Source organism: Montipora capricornis, chromosome 1, assembly GCF_036669925.1.
Source record: "Montipora capricornis isolate CH-2021 chromosome 1, ASM3666992v2, whole genome shotgun sequence".
Classification (NCBI taxonomy): domain Eukaryota; kingdom Metazoa; phylum Cnidaria; class Anthozoa; order Scleractinia; family Acroporidae; genus Montipora; species Montipora capricornis.
The window spans coordinates 24,005,803-24,022,839 of record NC_090883.1 but is presented as its reverse complement, the minus strand read 5'-3'; the positions used below and the strand labels follow the sequence as shown (position 1 = coordinate 24,022,839).

General features: G+C 39.8%; 1 protein-coding gene and 1 long non-coding RNA gene across 2 annotated transcripts; one reads left to right on the top strand and one right to left on the bottom strand.

Annotated features, from left to right (window-relative positions):
- Positions 1-5,453: 5,453 nt before the first annotated feature.
- On the bottom strand, positions 5,454-8,211 carry LOC138029180 (uncharacterized). The gene is made up of 2 exons (XR_011127843.1): positions 6,852-8,211; positions 5,454-6,250 (listed from the first exon to the last, which is right to left on the bottom strand). It is a non-coding gene; the product is annotated as an uncharacterized lncRNA (long non-coding RNA).
- Positions 5,853-16,191, top strand: LOC138029099 (tyrosinase-like). The gene is given in 4 exon segments (XM_068876823.1): positions 5,853-5,982; positions 11,815-12,450; positions 12,452-13,230; positions 15,438-16,191. Coding segments are annotated over 3 exon segments (1,491 nt in total). The 5' UTR covers positions 5,853-5,982; positions 11,815-11,824; the 3' UTR covers positions 15,524-16,191.
- The last annotated feature ends 846 nt before the right edge of the window (positions 16,192-17,037 follow it).

Genomic DNA, 17,037 nt, shown 5'->3' with positions numbered 1-17,037 from the left:
TGCAAAGACGGACTATATGAAGGTTTTTGACCTACAATTGTAGGTTTCGCGTTACATGTCCGGCTGCTGGCAAGCTATAGTGATATTCACTGTTTATGAACATTTCTTTTGATATTTTAATTTTGCCAACCGCAGAACAAAAGAATCTTTGTTTCGACAGCCAAAGGGGTAACGAACGGTCCCTTCAAATTTTCAAGTGCTTGCAAAATGTTGCCGTTGATTTTCTCGCAAATTTTAGACTAGTGCTTGATTTTCTCGTGCTCGCAATTGTTTTGCAATAGGCCATTTTACAGTTGTTTGCTCAGCGACCTAGCCTATGGATGGCTGCGAGGCTGCCGGTGACCTTGTATTGATACAGACCCCACTGCTTTTATAATGTAAATTGTCTTGTTGTAATTCTAATTACTTCATATTAACATTACAAAAGCACGAAGGTTTGTATCAAAGCAAAGTCACCGGCAGGTTCGCTTATATTCTTAGGCCAGGAAACTTAGCTACAACTGTAACATGGTCTATTGCTCGCACGCTTGAATTCTCGTTGAAATTTGTTCGATTGCTCGAAAGTTCGTAAAGGCCTGGCCAAACGCTCGCAACACAGCGCTCGCATGCTCGCAAAATGCTCGAAGAGACCATTTGATACCCCTAAGATCTCTGGCTGGCACATTAATGACAATAGCTAGATGACGTAACGGTGAGTCTCGCTATACACTGCCTCGAATAAAAAATGTTATGAAGCCGTAGAAGGTCTCCGATAAAACTAAACACAACAAAGACAAAGCCAGGTCAAATTTCAAATGATAAGTAAGTGAAAGCGTAGAAAGCTTGAGACGCCTCTTTCATCAGTTCTCTTTAGAATTAACGCTATTTTTGGTGTTCACTTGACGTCATGACCGTCAGTTCACAAATACATGGCGGCTGGTCACGTGAGTTAAAACCAAGACTATACAGTTGAATTATTACTGTACTGTTCGTATGAAACTATTTTCAGTTCATGATTGGAAAATTAGCACTATAGGTGGTTTGAAACACAATACTGCAACGCACAATTGCTGGTGGACAAACAGAAGGAGCTAATAAGCCTCCATTTTCGTTCCCAGATCCCCTTGTTTCTCCCGGGTGGCGGGGTCTCCGCACGAAAAAAAGAAGATTTCTAGAATGTTATGCTTCTAAGCGCAGCCATGTTTAGCACTATTAAGGTCTCACATATGAATTCCAGAATTCCTAGAAAACTGGGACTGAAAATTTTATGTCTCCAGAACCCTGCGTTCTCTTGCCAAGGATCTGCCGGCTAAGACAAACGATGGGATCTGGGAACGAGAATCATAGGGTATGTGTGTAATGTAATCCATGGGCCTTTTGTTTTCGTCCACCAACATGGTGACGATGACGTAACGTGAGAACCACCTACCGGAACATTTTGCGGTATAACATATTAACCAGCCACGAATTCAAATTTCAGCGGAAATATAAGCAATTTTCGAGGCAATTTACGTTCAACCGATCAAAGCTCAGTATGATTTTCCAGGTGAATTTTATGGTTTTATGACCGGCAACAAGGAGAAGATTCAGTTGTGATTTCAAAACACAGTCATTGCCTCAGTCAATATGACTGAGGCAATGTCCATGGTTAAATTATCTTTGCAGCTATGTTAGGTGTTTATGATGAGCACATCTTAAAGACAACACCGGAATCATGCTTAATTAAAAAAAAAAAAATCACCCAAAAAATGACAGAGGCAATTGCCTGGGTTTGCCTCATACTGCCCACGGCCCTGCCCACGGCCCTGACAGTTAACGACGGAGTAATTCATTTGACAATTGAAACCACACCCTTCCCCCCCCCCCCCCAAACCCCTGGGACGTAGCGGTGGATGTAACATTTGCAGTGTTACAGTGAAACTTCTTTTTAGCGGCCACCCTCGGGGTAACGGCTAGTGACCGCTTAATGGAGGTTGGCCGCTTAAACAAAAAAAAAAGGTTCTTCAGAACTTAGCACAATCTTTTTAGTAGAAACGTCACCTTATTCTAAAACAAACACCTTTAGAGTTTGTGACAACTTTCGCACAAAGAGAGCTCTAATATACAAAAATACAGTACTGTCAGAACAAACAAATACTCCTCAAAATGTTGAGATGAGGTTCTCTCAACTTAACATGAACAATCTAAACTATATGGCGTAAACTAAGTTGATTTATAGCCGGAAAAGGAGGCAAAATCTTTTGTTACTGGGTTGAAGAAAAAAAAAATTACAAGGAATCCTGTCGCTAAAAACCAAACTAAGTGAATTAAACTCTTGGTGGCCGCTTAAGAGAGGTGAAAACAATAGGAGAACTCTCATCGTGACAGCCAAAACGTGGCCGTGGGCGCTTAATAATTGAGGTTTATAGGCTGGGGTGGCCGCTTAATAGAGGTTTGATTTAAAATATTATTCACAAATTATTTCGGGACTTTGATAATTGTCCTCCTAATAGAGAGTGGCCGCTAAATGGGGGCTCCACTGTATTAGGATTTGTATGGGAATCCCGATAAAAGGCTTACGAAAATAATCATATGAAAAGAAATTCAAATAAAAAGCCTAACCTTATTGCCATTGTAAGTAGCTGACAACAGCCCGAGACAACAGGCCCCCCGAGTTACTCTGGACGAAATCTTTTTCCACTCATTTATTTAGACAATTCTATCAACCGTTTACATGAGGTGGGCGAGACAACTCGTGAGGGCGAGACAATTCGGGGAACCCTGGCAGGCGAGATAACTTTTTCGCATGTAAACAGTTTCGCTCGACTACCCGAGACGAGACAGCAAAATCTTAAATGCGCACGCATAAAATAAAAATCAAAGAATCGACAATTTGGGGGTTAAGCATGTTGCGTTTGTTTTCGAATGAAAAGGTTTTTCCCTCAAAATTCTCACCGCTGTCAACGGGAACTCTCGATTCAAAAACAGCCTATTATTTAAACTACGTATTACTGGCCATTAAGATTGTCAGTCCACTTTCTGAAAGGGAAAAAGCAACTATACTTAATAAAAAAGAACTAGAAAGAAAGAAGGGCAAAGGATGATACTTATTTTTTTGAGGAGTTGTCTCAAAATATATGCTTAATTAAGTACGGTCACTTTTTTCTCGGTCATGCAATTCTCATATAGACGCTGGGTGTGCCTAGGGAAGGAGGGCTGTCTCAGATAACCGAGACCATATAGACAGGCCCTTATTCTACATTCATAGAATTTGCTCGTTTTCAAGTTTACCTCAAACGGGTGTTGAATCCAACAAACAAAATCTTCCTGTTACAAATTAAACACAAACTGACCTCTATAGTTTTTACTTTCCAGATCAAATATCATTTTTTGTCACACACAAGGTTCCTTAGTTCCACAAAACGCAGCTTTATTATCGGTGACAAAATGAAATAAAAAGCAAGACATAAACGCTTTTACATATTGTAATAGAGATCCCGTATCCAAATGTTCGCCTAGCCTGTGACTGTTTAGTGCTGTCAGCACGAGCGGAAGACATCCGAGGGTGAATTCGCTTTTACTGATTTCTCGTAATGCAGTCCAAGAAATTTTTTCTCTACTTTCCAGAAATGATAATACATTAATTTTGATCATTCTAGCCGTTAAACACCCTCTGGTCTTCAAGGAATAACAATTCAATAATTGCGGTACTCCTCGCTGCCACTCCAAGAGAAGATGGTTCAACAACGATTTCTATTCCGTTTCCACACGATAATATGTTGCGAAGAGCAAGTCATATATAAATAATCATAGAAAATGAAATTCTAAGAAACATAGCTTACTTTTCTGCGGAAAATAGCATTATATTGCCCATTTTATGTCCGATGGAAAAATATTGCTTTAACCGAGTTCTGGGGCACCGGAAATGGTGACTGAAGTGTTGTGGGCGCGCAATTTGAAGTGGGTGACTAGAGTCCTCATATTGGCAAAACGTTTTATCTTCATTACGTACTGATTTCTCTGACCAATTTTGTTTCCAAATTGGGATGGCGACTGAAATATTAACATATATTATCACAGGCACCAAACAATTTGTTTCGCTAGAAAGTCTGTTCAAAACGTCAAGAAAATTCGGTTTCATTGTGAAGAATGACTCGAGTTTTCGTTGGAAAAATTTCAGCTCAAATGCTGGTAAATTTTGTTCTGTTCTTTGCTGGGCAAGTAAGTCTTTTGAAGTCCTAAATACATGTAGCTCATCTAGAACTCCGTTCTAAAATGATACGAGATTTCCGAAGGTTGTGTAATACAAGGAAGATTCAAAGGTACCTGGGAATCCGAACAGATTAGTCTGTGCTATGTTAAACAAATTTGCTTTTAAAAGGAAATAAAACGATCAGAAAGCACAGAAAACCAATTTCAACTAATTTTACTGACTTTTGTCTGCTTTAGGAGAGGACAAAGTCTATTTTACTAATCAACTGGTTGACAAGGGCGGCGACTTTCTTTGCATAAAGTTTAAAACTGATTGTTGTTGGTGTCAGTAACCCAAGTCCTTTCGAGGAACAGTTGTCACTTTCACTTTCAACTTTGCGACGTCTTTTAACGATCTGTTCATGGCAATTTGCATCGCTGGGACTCGAAAAAAGGTTTATATTTTTAAAGTTCTATCCATTCAACGGAATCGTCAGTTTGAACTGTAGTGCATAAACACTAGACTCTTCTCTTCGTTGACAATCGAATCACATCACTTCGCTTCAGGTCCAAGTTCCCTCGTAGTTGAATGGATATGAAAAAAGGACATTACGGTTTTTTTTAATGAAATCGACTAAACATACTCATTCGAGAAAGGATAGAAGGCCTTGCGTCCGGCATCATTGTGTATTATTAACTCAATCCCTAATCCGGTGCTCGCATTTCCTTTATTGATTTTGCTCGATGAATAGATTTGCCACAAAATGCGAGCAATACTCTTATTCTCGTGCATGTACATAATAATTCGGGGCCCCCGCATAATAACTTACAGCTTATTTGTTTCGGTCTGCCCCTGATAAGTGTGTCATGTCTAGCTCTGGAAATTGACGAACAAAATATTATACCGCCTTAAAGATTCTATCACAGGTATGTTTTTTTTCCTGACCTCAGAATAGGAAAAAAAATACCCTGCAACGGCTAAAACCATAAAAAAAAAAAAGAAAAAGAAAAAAAGATGGGGGAATGATTCAAAACGTCGTTTAGTTTGGGTCTTGAAAGATCGACGCGACCGATCGCATGACAACATCCATATTTTTGTCCACGCAAGGCCACACGATAGTCAAACATTACCACTACCTCTGATTAAAGCACTCAGTTAAATATTGAACACTGGCTAAAGGAACAGAAATTAAGCATATTGCAAAACGGATGTTTGGGGTTTGCAGAGTTCGGAGAGTAGTTAATAACCGTTTGTATTCTTCGATCAGGGGAATAGAGGGCACGTAAAATAATATACTGACACATTTTAGGTTGTATCTCTATTTTTAACTTCTCAAAACACTTAGCTGACACCAAATGCTTGTGCTTGAAAACGGTTAAGCGATGCAAATATGCAAACAATAAGAGAATCGGAGTTTTATTCCATTTCGACTAAACACCGGCAACGTTTCCTCATTTTCTTATGCTATTGTTAGCAGAATTCCAAAGGCTCTTTCACTTTGTATGCAGTAAGCACTTAGATGTCAGCATGAATCAACTGAGACATGCTATAACATCATTTTATGTTGTTTTTAGCTTCCTCATTCCAGTGCTGAAACGAAGCTTGAGCAAAGGAGTGACGCCAGCTTTGAACCGACCCAGTCAAAGAGCCAATAGGAATTTCTGAACCTAATCTCGAAATATGATTGGCAATTTTATTTGTTGTATTACAGAACATTGTGTTCAAAAGGACCGAATCATTCCGTTCCGTTAACTCACGAACCGACACTAGAGGACTTCAGAAGCCGAGACGCAAGCTCCAATTTAGGCGATTTGGGTCATCTGCACTACAAGGTATTTGAAAATAAGATCTTTCTCAAATTGGTATTCCACATTGACCTTTTTTTCCAGGGTTACAAATCTTCAAATTCTGCAATGAATTTAACCACTGGGGTCAACTATCAACGTTTTTTTTCTTCTCTTCCCCGGATAAGCCCTTATACAATGTACCAATAAACCAAACTTACAAGACATTTTTTATCACAAATCCATGATGTCGTGGGAAACCCCAATAAGATTTCATTCTTCTCTCCAGTAATGTCATCTTGGGCACCCGCTATCTCTAGATTTAGTAATGATAAGAAAAATATATCAGGGGATCCTAAATTTGTCGAGTATTGCCTTTTCCCCTATCTTACGGGTCAAATCGTTTCAGCGAATTCAGCAGTTTTATTTTCCTAAAATATCTTTCCATCTACTTATTTACCGCACTTGTCAACAAAAGCTCGAAAACTTGAATAAACCCCACCTTTAAGGCCTCGTCCACACTATGCCGGATAAATTTGAAAACGCAACTTTAAAGGGGGACTCTGACGAAAAAACACGATTTTTTAAAAAGTCTCAAATCCTCGAAGAAACGCCGCCAAAATGTTGCATACGATTTTCAAATAATGAATTTAACTTACTTTCACCAACATTTCAATGTTATTACGTCGAAATACTTGTTTTTCATAGCATCCGCCATTATTGGTATGTCGCCTGCATACTTATTCGAGAAAGCCTGGAGCGAGGACTTATGGCGTCACGTATTCAACATATCGCTCGCTGCTATTGAGTAAACAATGGAAAACATGTCAGAAAGCGAAGCTTCGTCTTTTATCGATCATGATTTATCGACTTCGGAATTATCGTTTGACTTCGAAAAAATATTCTGAGTCACTTACCTGTGATTATGAAGATTTAGACTAGTGGCTACTGAGGAAAAAGCAGCCGCATATCGACAGGAAATAGCTTAAGCGGAAGAACACATACAGCAACACGTACATTTGCACCTAGAAAAAAATAACGAGAAATTTGCATTTTTACAAATAAAGGGAACAACAGTAAACAGACAAAATCATGACTCCAACATACCATCTAATGGCCGTTTTTATGCTAGAGACGTTAAAGTCGTCTGAGACGTTAAAGTCGTCTCAAGACGACTTTAACGTCTAGTATAAAAACGAGAAATAAGACAGACGCATTTAACGTCTGACGACTTTAACATCTTGTTTTAAGTGCGTCGTTGAGACGCACTTAACAGACGACTTTAACGTCTCAGACGTTAAATGCGTCTAGTATAAAAACGGGACGCCCTAACTTGGACGCATTTAGCCCTGAGTCCTTTGTTAATCTGCACTTCGTTCCTTCCTTGCTCTCTTGGTCGACAAGACAAACAAGCCATGCGCCGAGGCTAAATCTAGTTCCTGGTCCATCGCCAGAAAATGCTGATTTCTAGACTGATTTCTGTCGCAAAAAAATATTTGCATCTGTCCTTCCAGGCGACGTCGAGACATAAATTGGAGAAGCTGCAATTCCGCCACGTTATTTGCTCATATAATCGTGAGTTAACGTTTATTTGGTGCTGAGTTTGCTCGTGCCCAGTGTCTTCCGATAATAGAACCTAGTCATTTTTTAGAAAAATCTTGTTTTTGTCCGTTAGTTTGTCTACTTTTATGCGTCCCGTTTTTATAACGTCTCAGACGTCAAATGCGTCTTGACGACTTTAACGTCTCTAGCATAAAAACGGCCAATATCAGTTAATTCAAACGATCTCTAGCATTCCTCCTCTTCTTCCGCTTAAGCTCTTTCCTGTCGATATGCGGAACTGGATGTAATGAGCACAAGTATACTGACTGTAAATCGGATCATTTTAAAAGAGATCTTTTGATGACGGTGTGGGGGAAATCACCGAGGAAAATCACGCGTGGCAGAGTAGGAAAGCGACATATTTTCGGGAGTCCGGGAAGGGCGGACACATTGGCTGGAAGCGAGTGCCAACCACGGGGCCGGGTTACTCTAGGAAAAAAATTGTCATGAAATTCCAATTTTCGAAAAAAAAAAAAAAAAAGAAAGATAGCAAACCCAATTGTTCCGTATCCTGACTAAATTAAATCGGCTTGCTCTGACCCCGGAGGCAAGACACCGACTCCTCTGAAGCTTGGTAGCAGAGTTTGACAAAAATATGTAAGGTTCTCGCTCGTCGGTTGCACTTGTCAAGGCATTTGCGGTTGACCATCTTATTTGCAAAGCACTTGAATAAAAACTTCGCTATCGTTGCCGTGGAAAATACTGCGAGCTTTCTTTAATTCGTGGTTGTAGTTTGGTTGAAGAACCCCTCTTAAAAACAGTTATTAATTATGAAATCGGACAAGAAAACAACGTGAGATAATCGATTTAGCGATCGTTTCTGCTAAAACGGAAGTTCTATTATTGTTTTCAAAGCAAGCACAAAAAGCGGAAAGAACGGACGTCACAATGACCGACCTTTTAACAGTACTTCGCACATTCTTTACTAATTGTTAAGGAAACAATCGTATTTCTCCTCACAAAGATCACAAGATGTTACCTGCGAGCAAAAGGTTTCGACATTTAAAAAACAGCTTACTGAACCACAAAGAATGCACGCCGTTTATATTATAACGAAGAATAAAAATACAACTTTGGAATGTTGGGTGCCCCGTGCGGTCTTTCTGAACTGAATTAGTGACAAACAAGTGTGAGAATTTATCTTAACTTCCCCTTTAAATGAGTCGTGTCTCACCATGTAGTTAATTGTGATGAGAATCACGATGTTTCGGCTGCATTCTGCACACTGCTTGTCTTCATCAGACGACGAGATCGGATGATTGTAAAGCACGAAGCTCCGCTGTGATTGGTTAATTTTTAACAGCTGTGATTCGCTGTTCCAGTCAGATGGTCAGCTCTTTTCACACTGTGTTATTCGAACCTTTGATCATCACCTGTTGTATCAACCTTCCACTGAATTACTTTCATTAAACTCTGTTTAAAAAACCGCCACCAAACACGCAAAACATCCGAAGGTCGCATGACTAAGTTTTCATTTCAAGCAACCGTAAGATAACTTCTTAACCGTAACCGCCACACAACGACTGTTTGACCGCAAAATGATATCACAATTGGCTAAAAGTATCAAACCTCCAGATTAAAATGGACCATCTCGATTGGTTTTTAATGTAGCGAATAAATTACAACTGAATGGATTCTCTTCTTAAGTTTCTAAAGCAAACTATTTTGATTTATTTTTACCCTGGAAGAACAGACGGACAACAATATACTTACAGTTTGTATATACTTAGCCACATCAGCCAATTGTTTGGTGCATTTAAAATTTAAAGGAAGCAAAATGATTCTAATCTTTTGCATTCAGGCGTTTGTAATTATAAGACGGCTTGCTTTGACTGGACGGAAAGACACCCTGAGTGTTTTGCAAAGGTTACGGTGAATGACGTGATGTGATCGAGCAAAGAAAACACTCGTCGATGCATCTGCGAATCTCTCAACTAACTGTATTCATCTCATCGTAATTTGAAATGAGAGACAAATTGATTTGACCCTTTTTGGAATGTTGGATAAATGTTATGATATTTTAATCTTACCTTATCAATGCTGTACCCTGTTAACTAAATTACTGTAATTATCATGCTTTCGAAAGATGCGCTTTGAGCAAACGTGGTCACTTCGACCGTTGGATAACAAACTGAGCCCTAGCCCCCTTGGTCTCCCGACATGAATTCATTGACTCAGTCGTCCAATCACAGTAATGCCTCCCTTGTGTTGACAAACTTCATTGAAAGACGGGTTTAACAGCCAAGAGGCCGACAGCGACAATGAAAGTAGTAGTGTACAAACTAAAGAGACAATCTCAATACTTAAGACGTAATTCATGGTAATTTTGCGCCCTCATGCCGGTTTTATTGCTTTCTTCAAAGAACGAATTATAGGATTTACGATCTTTAAGCACGCGACGGCGAGATAATACCGCAACTTTAATATTGTGTTTGGCAAAGCGCACAATGATAGGTCTAGGTGTTACAGTAGATTTCTTACCCACTCGGTGAGACCTACTAATATCATTTGAGGCAACTTCAATATCAAGTTCAGATTTAAAAAAATTAATGGCTAGGTTATCAATGTTTTCGTCGGCTCTTTCGGCAATGCCATAAATTCTGACATTCGTTCTTTTTGTGTATTGTTCCAAGTCATCAACTAGTTGGGAAAGTCTGTCATTATCTTCTTCGAGATGAGCTATCTTTTTCACGAGTTCCGATAGCTATTGATTCAGAGTGGTAAACTTGGAATGATTTGAAATTATAAACTCGTTCAACTTTTTTTCGATATCCGATGAGAGATGTAATCATCGACAATTTTGATGACGTGGGATTGCTTGATACTCGTAACAATGTTCGGCAACGATGATTTACCCCATTCGTTGCTCGTTGTTCTGTGCTCAGTCCCCCAGACTATGGCAAACTTGCATTGGGGCAAAGTCACGTTATTTGCTGTGTCATAGGTCGTGTTCTATTGGGATCAACCGTTTCAACCGCAACCGGTTTCGGTTGAAGCGGTTGAGGTTTCCCAATAGAACACTTTTCCAACCGTTTTCGGTTGAAACGCGGTAACTCCTGGGAATAGTTATTACCAGACCTCTCAGCGTTGACAAATTGAGGCCTGAAAGCAACACGGCAGTAGTCCGTGGACGACTTTAAATGGCCCGCGTAAACGACAGCGGTTGCTGCCAATGCTTTTTCAACCGTTTCAACCTAGTTTGATGCCGGTTGAAAAAGTTGATCAACCAAACCAACCGAAAACGGTTTTTTCCCTATAGAACACCAAAAAACCCAACCAACTCAACCAACTACAATCGGTTGATCCCAATAGAACACGACCAAAGTATCCAAGGGCATTTGGAATTGGCGGGGTCGAAATTGCACCAAAAACAAGTATAGCTTGTGCAAATACAGACAAAGCTCTCTAAGCGGCCGTCACTTTCGTAAGAATAAATAAAAATGCTAGCTTATAAATTAATCCATCTGGAACGTAGATGCAGGTTTTTTGGAAAGCCGGGATACAACGTCACTTACCCTCCCATAACGACACCATGTCTTTGTGGGACTGAGCACGAAATTCAACGATCCCAGGTTCCTCTGGGAAATATGGTGCGTAAGACTACAAGATAGTGCGAGCGGCGATCGAGGTGAGCCTGTTATTAAATGTCCTGTTCAGTTACTGCTAAGACAATCTATATTCATATATTTTATTTCCAACAATCTACATTTTTCGGGACAAAATCAAAAAACTTTAAGTAAGATCGATTTAGAAATCGTATTAAGAATAAAAACTAACAACAATATCCGACGTTTCGGAGTCAGATATGACCCCATTACAGTTTAACCTTGATAATGGGGTCATGTCTGACTCCGAAACGTCGGATATTGTTGTTAGTTTTTATTCTTAAAATCAAAAAAAAAAAAAAAAAAAAAAAGAAGAAAGAAGAAAACTGGCTTGACTCGTGGTTGACTCGGGACTTCAGGTTGACTTGGTCTCGCGGATGGCTCGTGTAACGTTGCATCTTACGTTTAATAGTCAAAAATCTTGCGTTAGTGAACCCTCTATTTTTTCTTGAGTTCGTCGAGATCGCAAGAAAAAGTATTTACCGCAGGGGATTTGAATAAGCTCATTGATTGCAGTATAATTTTGTACTCACAAAATACGCATGTTATGCAATATATTCCAGTTTTCCTGACAAACAGGCTCGTTGTGTGCATCTTTGTGTTTCTTGGTAATTTACAAGTTGCTTGGAAAAACACGATCCTCGCTTTTATTGCTTTACTTTATTGCTTTTAGGAAGGTCAAGATGAGTCGAAGAGTCTCTTTCACTTGGCTTTTGCTTTATTTTTTTGCTGTCAGTTTACCCTTGACAGAAGGCCAGTTTCCTAAAGTTTGCGTCACCCTCGACAGCTTGAAGAGCAAAGAGTGCTGTCCGATCCCAAAGGGCTTCAGTGCGCCTTGTGGTAGCGATGGCAACAGAGGCACGTGCCAGGAGTTGATGATTCGTGAATGGAATTTTACCTACAGTCATTACCAGGCATTCCAGTTGGAGGACGATCGTCACGACTGGCCAAATGCCCTCTACCACAAAACCTGCAAATGCCAATCAAACTTCGCTGGTTATGACTGCAGCAAGTGCAAGTTTGGTTACTATGGTAACAACTGCAAACAAAAGAAGATCCTGACGAGGAAGAATTTTGTCAGATTGTCAGCCGAGGAGAAGGATCGCTACATGAGATACATCAACATGTCCAGGTACTCTGAAAGTGATTATGTGGTGACTTCGACTCCTTACAAAGTGATCAACAGAACCGTGCAAGCTGGTGGAGACCCTGCGTCCTTGTTTTACAACGTCACCAACTATGACCTGTTCGTGTGGATACATTATTTCGCAAGATATGGTACAACTTATCCAAACAAAAACACACGCAGTCATTGACTTTGGGCATGGGGGCCAGGGGTTTCTTTCGTGGCATCGACTATACATGCTTGCGTGGGAGAGAACCGTGCAGGAAGTTGCCGGTGATGACAATTTTTCTCTTCCTTTCTGGGATTGGACTTCACATAAAGATGAGCGTGACCCTACTATTTTCTCTGAAGATTTACTTGGCGTGACACAACAAGAAGACGGCGTGGTGCAAGGCAAATATTTTAAAGATTGGTACGCCATTTGCACTGAACTGACACTGTGTAATCCTACAGTTCGGCGGCCCGGGCTGGAGCGTTCGACGAAGAAAGAAAACGAAATAAAAAACAAGACCCTAGGATACACGATGACGTTTCCAAGCAAAGAAGAAGTCAATTTTGCTCTCCGGTTTGAAACCTTCGGGCTACCGCCTTACAGCAAAGTGTCGAGCTGCAATTTCGTAAACATCCTTGAAGGCTTCGCCAGTACCAAGACTGGATATAGCTTGCCCACCCGCTACACCTTGCACAACCTGGTTCACGTCATTGTCGGGGGAGCCATGTCAGAAGTACGCTCAGCATCTAATGATCCAATTTTTTTACTGCACCATTGTTTCGTGGATCGCATCTTTGAAAAGTGGCTTCGCAAGTATAACAAAGACGCCTCTGTTCTTTCTATCCTCGACGCACCCATTGGCCACAACAGGAACGACGTCATTGTACCATTGTTTCCATTGCACACCAATGAGCAGATGTTTAAGAAGTCTTTTGAGTTCGGTTATGAATACGAGGATGTTGACGAAAATGGTAAGTATTTTGTGGAGGCCCTGTGGCCTCATCATTAGTGTGGTCGCACTTAGGTACTGTGATCAAGGAGGCAGTGCTCTCAAGGCGAAGTCCTTACACTTCGATCGGGTTGACCCTTGAGATAACATATTTTTCAAACAGCGGCTACAAACATAATGATAAAGCGCATTTTACTTTTGACTTGACTTTTCGTATGCTACAACATACATCTTCAGAAGTGACGGTTGAAAAAATTCAAATATGATATATATAAAATTAGGAAGACTGGTAACTAGAGAGAATAAGACAAAAATAGTAAGATAAAGAGATAGCAGTAAAAACTGACCGTTTAGCAAAACTAAAGTTTTTCACTACCAACGTTTTCCCTTAAGGCTGGTTTAAGGTCACGCATTAATAAAGTTTCCTTTATTTTACAATGCAAATCAGAGCTACCATTTGCTAAAACTTGAAAATGATCCCATTTTATGTTGTGACCTGTTTTTACTGAGTAATCTGCAATCGCGGAAGTTTGACTGATCCTTTTGAGTGCTTTGAAATGATCTTTTTTACGGTCACGTAAGCGACGTTTCGTTTTACCAATGTAAAACTCATTGCAGTCGCAACAAGATGCCTTATAAACAACTTTGGATTTTTGTGATTTGCACAAACGATCTTTATAAGGAAAAAAAAGACTTGATTCGACATGTGTTAATTTCATGCTCGGGATAACCCTGGGATGAGCTAGCACACCGTGCACCGGTGGCTCAGTTGGTTGAACAAGAGCTGTCACGCGGGAGGTCGGGAGTTCAACTCCGTCCAGACCAACGCTCAGGGTCTTAAAGAGGGTCTGAATTGGGGGGTCCACATGTCGGTTGTCGGTTAAAATTTTATTACTTTGTTGGTTGTCGGTAAATCCCAGTTAATTCTTTTGTCGCTAGTCGGTAATTTTTCCCTCGTTTTGTCGGTAGTCAGTAATATTTTCTAGCCCTTTGTCGCTAGTCGGTTAACCCCATTCACACCCTCTTTAAATAACTGAGGACAAAGTGCTACCTTAAATTGTAATTACATCGGCAAATGGTTAGACTCTCTAGTCTTCTCAGATAAGGACGATAAGCCGGAGGTCCCGTCTCACAACCCTTAAATGTTTATAATCCTGTGGGACGTAAAAGAACCCCCGCATTTGTCGCAAAGAGTGGGGCATGTAGTTCCCGGTGTTGTGGTCTGTCTTCTGTGATGTATCATGGTTGCGAGGGTAAATACAGATCTCCATTTAAACCAGCTATGCTGAACTGGAATTTCTGTATAAATGCATATATAAATAAATAAATAAATAAATAAATAAATAATAGATAAATAAATAAATAAATAAGTAAGCATACTGTGACAAATCCAAGGGGTAGTAGAAATACTGACTCAGATTGCTTCATGCTACAGAAAGCTGAGATAAGCGTAGGCCTGATGGCCCCTTAGCTCATATGCAGACTTTACCCTTTTACTTTAATTAAAGCGTTATCGAACATAACATAGCTAGTAGAAAACTGCGCTATCAAACGTAGTATGCATAGACGTGAATTCAATAGTGCACCTTGCCTCATGGGGTGAACAAAGGTGACTTCGCCTCGTCATTTCCATGATTCATACCTTAGCGTTCATCATCGAGTTACGATGTACTTGGTAAGTTTGAAGAGAACTCAAGAAGCTAGAGTTGCCCTCGTACTTGCTCAAAAAAATTCACAATGCCCGAATATGAGTTTTGAAATCGGATAAATCAAAAATCTTTACCAGGATTCAAAAGTTAAGACCAATGTTTCCTTTCCGTCAAGCCGCATTATTAGAAGATCTCCTTCTCTATCCTCCACCTAGGGAGATAAATAAGTACTCGAAAAAATATTACAATAATACAAAGTATTCTATGTAGTATAAGTATCCAGCATTGTATCAAAGTATACAAAAATTTGGTTTTATCAACGGAGTTGATAATGTAAGTTGCCCACCGTACAGAGATTCTAAAAGCTGACGTTTCGAGCGTTAGCCTAAGAGCTAACGCTCGAAACGTCAGTTTTTTGTATACTACTTACTACTTTGCATACTACACCAAATTTTTGTATACTACTTCCCCACCGTCGCAGCACCACAGTTTCTTTAGAAACTACCCCTTCATTCATTTATTTGTATCAAAGTAGTCTTCTCTTCCTTTGTTTAATAAATAATGGTATTTTTCGCTTTAGGCAAATCCTCTGATGATGAAGAGCCTGTGCAGCCAATAGATTTGGGACAGTGCCCGGTACCTTGCCCGGTAGTTTCAACAAAGTAGAGCAGAGCAGAATAGTGTAGATCACAGCCGGCAGAGAAGGAGAGCAGAGAGATATAGTACAGGCAGAGTAGATAGAGAACAGTGAAGTGGAGCAAAGAAGGGTACAAATGAGCAGAGCTAGGCAAAGAAGAGCATAGCTGAGTAAAGTAGAGACGGCATAGCAGAGAATTAATCGGAGAGAATGTATACAATATAGCAATGTATTGCAAAGATGAGAAGAGCAGAGTAGGGCAGACTAGAGCATGGTAAAGTAGAGTAGAGAAGATTAGACTGTACTGTAGCATAGAGTAGAGCAGCTAGAGTACGTAGAGCAGAGAGTAGAGTATAGCAGATTAGATCAGACAGGACTGGGTATTTCAAAGATGTTCATTTTACTGTTCTAATATGAGTAGAAAACTTGAGTAACTGAAGGTCTCAAACTCCAGGTGTATTCTATAAACATTATGTAAGGAACCCCTTAAGACAACCTACAGAAAGAAACTTTTATTATCCATTTGAAACCCTGAGAGGACTTTTTATTCAAAACTTATAGCATCAGTAATCCTTTAAAAGTACTTCACTCCTTAGCTTTGTGATATACCTCTCGATAGGGATTGACTAGTCTTTTTCTTAAATTACGTCAACGAATATAATAAAACATAAAAACCAAACCATAAGTATACATTTTTGGCAGAAACCGTGACGGGCTCCCCGATCGCACATCAATTATAACTCATGTTGGTTGTTTGGTTTGTTTTGATTCATTGTGAATCCATTGCACTAGAAATGCGCTGGGAATAATAGGCCTGTGTTATTTTCGGCTCTGTTTTAAAAGTGGGCCGTTTCTCGCACCTGACTAATTTCCGGTATGTCCTACCCCAACCAGTGCGACACCCGTATTTTAAAATCAGCCCTTTTGAAAGGAGGGTTTTTTTGAACATCTCAACAAATGTGCAAATGATATGTGTTAATGCTCAACCGCCACAAAGTTACAAGATTTCTTGGCCTTGTTCTCTGTTCGATCAATGCCATGTTGACGCTTATACCGGTTGTTGACAGGAATGATAATTAATAGAAATGGTAAACACCTTTGATGACTTTACATTGGAAATGTAAATTTCATCAGAGATTGAAAAAGGCGGAAACAGAGACTTTTTTTCAATTGCCTTGTCTCCCGCCAAATGCGCGAAAAAACATTGCTTTCGCTATTTTATCTTTTTTACAACAAATTATTTAAAGTTATGTCTAAAGCAATACATCATTTTAAAGCTTATAAAAATAAGTTTTCCAGGACAAAAAACAACTCTTTACCAAAGATATTGTTTCTTAATAATGTCCTCAAATGTGTGGCTGGCACATTTTTAGGTCAATATTTTTTCTTTGCTTCAACGCACTAAGTTCGGTTGTGAGTGCGCTAAGAAGTTTTGGACGAAAGAAAAACGGTTTTGCCAGCATGTGAGCAGATACCAGACAAAATTAATCGGCCTAGTGAAAACACAACCCGACTGTACTTAATTTTGCCAACCACAGAACAA